The sequence below is a fragment of the Oryzias melastigma genome, linkage group LG17, assembly GCF_002922805.2.
Source record: "Oryzias melastigma strain HK-1 linkage group LG17, ASM292280v2, whole genome shotgun sequence".
In the NCBI taxonomy this organism is placed as follows: Eukaryota; Metazoa; Chordata; class Actinopteri; order Beloniformes; family Adrianichthyidae; genus Oryzias; species Oryzias melastigma.
In genome coordinates, this window is record NC_050528.1 from 9,499,365 (window position 1) to 9,506,307 (window position 6,943).

At 37.6% G+C, this 6,943-nt stretch overlaps 1 protein-coding gene across 1 annotated transcript; it reads right to left on the reverse strand.

Moving 5' to 3' along the window:
- Positions 1-1,608: 1,608 nt before the first annotated feature.
- On the reverse strand, positions 1,609-6,510 carry itm2cb (integral membrane protein 2Cb). Its single transcript, XM_024273151.2, has 6 exons — positions 6,205-6,510; positions 4,768-4,932; positions 4,493-4,684; positions 4,298-4,408; positions 2,951-3,101; positions 1,609-2,515 (listed from the first exon to the last, which is right to left on the reverse strand). The coding sequence occupies exons 1-6, from the start codon at positions 6,493-6,495 to the stop codon at positions 2,424-2,426; spliced, it is 1,002 nt and encodes a 333-aa protein (XP_024128919.2). The 5' UTR covers positions 6,496-6,510; the 3' UTR covers positions 1,609-2,423.
- Between the last annotated feature and the right edge of the window lie 433 nt (positions 6,511-6,943).

Sequence of the window (6,943 nt, forward strand, 5' to 3'; positions counted from 1 at the left end):
AACAAAAGTGGTGCTTTGTTCTCACTTTTTTGCGCACCAAATACTAATAAAAAGCAAATTTGTTTTCTTAATTTGTTGTGTTTTCACTCTGGTGAGATGCTTCTAAAGTTGACACCAAATGGTTTAAAAGTGGGCAGAAAATGTGGGGCCCAAATGTGTTTGTCTGCAGTTTCTGTGGCAGCCCCACCACAAAATGGTAAAATGTGTGCACAAGATACTACATTTGTGATTTCAAAATGCAGATGAACCAAAATTAGTTTGCATACAAGTGTGCAAAATTAAAAATTGTCAAAGCATTTTGTGCATATCAATCCGTATGTCTGTTTCCTGTTTGCAGAAATTTGTATGCACAATATACTAAATTTGTACACATAAAAATGCAGATCCAACCAATTAGTATTTGTGCAAACAAATTAGCATTTTGTGTGCACTAAACACTGATAAAAAGGCTAATTTGTTAGTTACATTTTTTGGTATTTTCCCTCTGAACATTAAAAAATAAATAAATAAATAAATAATAATAAATAAAAATAAATAAAAAGTCCCTCAAATTAGCATTTTGCATGCACATGTTAGCATTTAGTGTGCACAAGTTAGTAGACTACTTTGTGTGCACAAGTTAGCATTTTGTGTCCACAAATCTGTATGTTGTGCATGCAAGATGCTAATTTGTGTGACCACAAGATGATAATTTGTCTGCACAAGATAAGAAATTTGTGCACACAAAACAAAGTTCAACCAAAATTAGTATTTTGTGCACAAATAGCATACTTCAATTAAAATTAGCATTTTGTGTGCACAAAATGATCAAATTAAATCCTAAATCCTTTGTTTGCTTCGTTTGTTTTATTTTCACTCTGTGGTAAGATACTTACTGAGCCTATAAAAAGGTTAACAAATCGCTACTCCATATTAGCATTTTGTACATACATGTTAGCATTTTGCACGCTTGTCATTTTCTAAGCATATGTTAGCATTTTGCAAGCTCATGTTAGCATTTTCTAAGCATATGTTAGCATTTTCTAAGCATATGTTAGCATTTTCTCAGCACACATTGGTAGACTACATTGTGTGCACATAAATCTGCATGTATCTTGTTTGCATCATTTGTTTCATTTTCATTCTATGGTGAGATACTTACTGAGCCTATACAAAAAATAAACAAATCGGTACCCCATATTAGCATTTTTTTCGTACATGTTAGAATTTTGTAGCACAAGTTAGCATTTTGTGCACACAAAATACTAATAAAATGCTAATTTGTTTGCTTCACTTGTTGTATTTTCACTCTGTGATACCTACAGAGCCCTGAACATGACATTTAAAAAAAAGTTGCCTCAACTTAGTGTTATATACATGTGATAGTATTTTCTGCATACAGGTTTTGTGCACACAAGTTAGACACAAAATACTAATAAAATAATAATGAAATAAAATAATAATAATAAAAAAACTAGTCAGTGCACACTGAATGCTAATTTAAGGGAGCAATTAAAAAATAAATTTCAGATTCATGTCCACGGCTCCATAGATGTTTAATAAAGTTTAAATATGATAAAACTTGTAATAAAATCCCCATCAGAAAATCAGGATCTCTAAAACACCAAATAGTTTTAGTCATTTATTTTTTAAAGCAGTGAGATATTACAAGAGATTTTAACTGTACAGAAACAGGAAGTTTGAAAGACAATGGAACATAAACATTACAAACGACCCAAATCTATTCCATCATTTAGGAAGATCCGTCTTTTTAGAATATGGTACCAAAATGGGAAAGACTGAGGAGCTAAAGACAACAGGAATATCTTAGTGAAGAAAAGGAAGAGCATAAATAAGGTGAAAGCCTTTGATATATCATCTACAGTGAGTGATCTAAACTAAAAAAAAACAGAAATCATCACTGAATGCAGACTTTGGTTCCTTCTATCCATCTACAGCACTGCTACTATTACAGTCAAAAGCCTTGATATCCAAGAAATATGGAAAAGTGACACCAAAAGTAAGCAAAACGTTTATAAATGATCTTTCACGAGTGAATTTCTCCATAAAAATCTATGCAACAGGATGTTCAGGAAACTCATTTACAGTATATATTGCTCAAGAACAATCAAAGTTATGTACATCATTCATTTACTAATAAATTAACATATTAACAACATGAGGTATGTGCTGCCATTTGCTGACGTTTAAACAAATATAGATAAACTGACATTTAGAGTGCGAGCAGCTTCATCCAAGCAGTTTTCTGCTCAAGACTTACTACAGATAAATAAGATCTACAGACAATTCAAATGACAAAAAGAACATTTCAAGTCTCAAGACGAACACAGTTTGCTCTTAAAGTGCAGTTTTTAAACGCCTAAGGAATTCCAGAGGTATGGTTTCAAGTTGGTGCTGGATGGCTGTGATTTCCGCCTCAGATTTCAGAACCTGTCACAGATGACGGTCTCGACCACAAACGTGTTCTCAAAGTGACGGATGCTGTGGCAGCGCTTTGTCTCGCGCCTCTCGATACCTGGAAGAGAAAGATGAGAAGCGTTTAAAGCGAGTTGTTTTAGCAGCACGTTTGAGTCAGCGGCGGCCATCCCCACGCTCGCATATGAATGTGTGGCATCATTTTTGGACGCCGTCACCGCCAATCAACGAAGCGCGTACGCACTCGCAGCACTGCCTCCTCCACAGTGCGCGTGGACACTACAAGTGACTCACACGAGCAGGAAGCTCCCAATGCCGTGCCCACACACAAACACAATCGCAGGAAGACGTCTTTATGAGGAAGCCTCTTGGCTCGGCTTATTTTGTGAAAAACACCCTTTCGTTTATCACATAGACTCTGGAGATATCACAGGGTTCAACTTACCCACAAAAAAAGGAAACTAAAGTGACTAGCTAAACACCCTTTCTTTCATCAATTAGCATCTCATTTTGTAGATAGTGGATAGAAACTCACGTTGACGCTGATTCCGGCGTCTCAGGCGGTAGGTTTCTTTGCCAAAGCACAGTCTGTGGATGAACGGGCCCAACTGCCTCATGTTCCTCACCCTCCCCGTCACCATCATCTCCTCCTGGACGATGTACGTCTGAGGAAGGTACGTCCCCCTCTGTGGGAAAGAGACCGCCATTAATCACTGAGCAGGAGGACACGCTGTGAATCGCTTTTTTAAAAGAGTAATCAAACATTAAATCACCTTATTTTTGCCGTTAATCCCTATAAATGAGGTTTTAAAAGTGTTGGTCATTGAAACATTTTTGACAAATTAAAATAAACTTCTTTAATTCTTGAAAATATAGTCAAAAAATTATGTGTGCTGCCCCCTAAAGGTTGAATTGAGGTATTACATTTGAATTTTGTGATTGGTTAAATCAGGGGAGTCAGAATAAATCGATCAAGGGGCCAAAATCCAAAACACTCCTTAAGCTGCGAGCTGGACAGGATAAACATTTATGGAACACTAAAACTACCTTTTTAATCTTTAGTATGGAAACTCTTTAACATAATTATGAACTACATATGTAGCATTACCTGTGATAATATTAGTGTGAATTTGAAGATGCTAAGATTGTTAGCTGAAAACGCTGAAGCTGATAGCCAGCTAAAATATTAGCTAAATGCCAAATTAGCCTTAAAAAAACTTTTTTTTAAAAACTTAAATTAGCCAAAACAGCTAGCGTGTAGCTGAAAAAAACAGCAAAATTGACAAAAAAATGAAAAAAGCCTAAACTAGCCTAAACAGCTAGCGTGTAACTATTAGCCTAACACCAAAACAGCCTAAGAAACGTAAAAAGAAAAGCCTAAATTCGCCAAAAACAGCTAACAACTTAAAAATTAAATAACTTTCAATATTTTACTCTCCATAAAAAAATATTTTGTCAAAGTTATACAAAATAAAAATAAGCGCAAGATAAAATTGGGCCATTAATAACAATAAAATAAAACGATCTGGAGGGCCGGATCCGGCCCCTGGGCCTTGACTTTGATACCTTAATCATCTTTTTTTTTTTGCTGTTGACCTCTATAAAGGGGGCTTTAAATTTTTTGACAAATTAAAATATTGTTTAATTCTTGAAAATATTGTCTGTGTGCTGCCCCCTACAGGTTGAGTTGATGTATTACAGTTGAATTTTGTTATTGTCATTTCAGAACTCCTATGTCAAGATTTTAAGCATCTTTAAAAGTGCTATATAAATAAATGTATTATTATTATCTGCAGCTCCAGTAATGGTAACAGTCCTGTTCTCCAGCCCCGCCCCTCTGCCTGTTTGGTTACCCTTTAAAAACATGGGAGAGGCGCCTCACCTTGACGTTGATAAGCAGCTCCCACAAGCTCCGCGGAGGCATCACCAAGGTCGTGTTCAGCTCTGTGATGTAGCATTTGTCCAAGGCAATGTCGAAATAGGCGGTGAGGCCCTGAAATTGATCAACCAAAGATAAATCAAACAGGAAAATGAAAGGGGTTTAGAAAATTAAAAAAAAGGTGAGGAGGAGACCTACCCTCTGGAAGTCGTGCACAATGTCGGCAGGGTCGCTGCCTCCGAAGTGCGGCACAGGCACGCTGATCTGCTCGTAATTGTCTTCAATGTAGATGCCGACGTTCTCCTCCAGCTCCTGTCGACCCCTCAGGGGAGCGAAGATGGAGTCCTCGTAGATGACCCGGCAGTGGAACAAGCTGTCCTCTGGGATGTGCTGCAGGGATGCAACACGAGTTAGAGTCAACTTCTGTTTGTTTTAAAAAAGAAAAATGTAAAAAAAAAAATTACTCATCATACCTGAGGTATAACGTAGTGGCGGTAAGTGTAGACGGAGGCCAGCACCAGTCCTGTCAGGAACGCCAGCAGACCGAAGGCGAGGCAGCAAAGGCCGATTGGGAAAGGCTTCCTGGAGCCACCGAGAGGAATCACCTGCACGGGCTTGGCATGAGGAATCACCTTCTCCTGTGAAGATGAAGAGACCCACTTAAATCTACAGTTACCTGAAGCACAGTGACGGTAGGGGCAGGTGTCCAAACGATCTGGTAGACGTAGGACGGAGGGGAATGAGGCATGCCAGATGCCCACCCACAGTCTCTCAGTCAATCTGCCGCCCCCCCCCTACTACCGTTGCCATAGAGAGCGGAAGTGAGGAGAACACATTGTGCCAGGCTCTGACGAAGACGCCGACACGTGTCCGTCTGGGTCTATTCTCGGAGTCCTACTTCCAAAGCTCCATATTTGTAGATATGAAAAAGTGGGGGCCAGAAGGAGGACGACTGATCTGCGAGGAGCAGGAGTCCCTCAGCAGAGGCGGGCGTATTAATAGATGTGTGCGTACGAGCCGTGACGCCCATTCATACATTGACAGCATCCTTCTGCTGACGTCAAAAACAAATGCTAATTTGTCTCTGCAGAAGTGATAGATGTGTCATCAAGTGGTTTAGCAGAGAACAGCGTGTGAGGAGAAAGAAAAAAAAAATGAATTTGTTTTAGTTTAGACAGGATGTACTTCCTAATCAGATTAAAGGTGCATTTTTCATAGATTGTGGCCAAATCTATGCATCAAACGGGAAATACAAACGGAGAACTTATGAGGGAAATGTTCAGTTCTTCCTCTACTACAACTGATTATCTTATTTTTGCAAGTACCTGTTTTTTTGTTTTTGTTTTTTTAACTGCACTTTTCAGATCTCACGAAAAATGTTTGACACGATGAAAACAGAATTAGCTTTTGGCGCCCTCTGCAGGATAAAAGAGGCACAACATATTTTGACACAACTTCTGCAAATTACTGCACAAAAATATTTTTTTCCTCACAATTTATTTAAAAAAAAACATAATCACATACTATAAAAATAAAAATAAAAAAATAAATGTTTTTAAATATAATGTAATGACTTCTGTGGTGTTGATTGATTGCATAAAGGGATGGGTTCTGCAGTCTTTTTTATGAGCTGACGTAATGTTAACATTGAATGGGATGCAGTGGTGGACCTTGCAACTATATACACGTGCAAAATTCTATAAAAGTACATTTTATACCTTGCAAAAATATTTTATTTTCATATTTAGATTTTATCAATGTATGGACTTTTAAGTATTAATATTAAAATTAAGGAAAATCAGTTGCAATTTAATTATTTAGCTATTTCTCGCAAAATATTTCTAAAAGGTTATTAAATAGCAGAAAAAAAAACAAATGCAACAGAATGAATATAAAGTGTGCAAACTCACGTAAGGCTGTGGTAAAGTGATCTTGTCCGGATCGTTGTCTTTTTCGGGCTTCTGCGCCGACACAGGCTGGAAGGTGATCTTCACCATGTTTATCAGATCAGTGCTTGCTTTGCTTTGTCTCCTGTCTGGTTCGGTGCGCGTGTTTCCTCCACCGGGCAGGAGAGGCTTTATAGGAGCCGCGCGGGCTCGCCCCCGGGACTCTGTGACGTCAGAAGAGCGTCTTCTCTGACGAACAAACGCTGTGTGGGTCTCAGGGAAAAGCCTCCACTCTCCTGTCAGAATAAAACCCATCAAAAATAAAAACACTCACTTTTACTATTAATCTTAATGTTTTTTGCCTTTTTATGATTTTTCTCTCAAAATAATTAAATTCTGAAATATATTAGGACACTTTGGGTAAATTTAAAACTTATTTTAAAGGCATTAGATTCAGTTAAGCTTTTATTTTGAAGTACAGCTCCCAAATATGGCAGTGTTTTCCGTATTTTATTTAAAGCTGAATATCCTCCTCAGAAAGATGTTCCCAACACTATCATCCGGAAATGTTGTGATATTTCAAATTGGCTCAAGTGACAACTACATTGCTATAAAGTTATCAATAGGTCATTGCTACTGAAATCCTTACATTTTAATACTTTAAACTTTAATTTATAAATCCACCAGGCATTTTTACATTTTTGCTGCAAACAATATGCCAATTAAATACATTAAAGTACGTTTGATATGTTACTGTTTATAT

What these genes read in the sequence shown, in the direction of transcription:
- itm2cb (XM_024273151.2), bottom strand. Translation starts at nt 6,495, where the DNA reads ATGGGTTTTATTCTGACAGGAGAGTGGAGGCTTTTCCCTGAGACCCAC. An exon ending in TCACTTTACCACAGCCTTAC is followed by an intron (nt 4,933 to 6,204) that starts GTGAGTTTGCAC and finishes TCATCTTCACAG; the next exon opens with GAGAAGGTGATTCCTCATGC. An exon ending in ACGCCGGAATCAGCGTCAAC is followed by an intron (nt 2,516 to 2,950) that starts GTGAGTTTCTAT and finishes TTTCTCTTCCAG; the next exon opens with GTATCGAGAGGCGCGAGACA.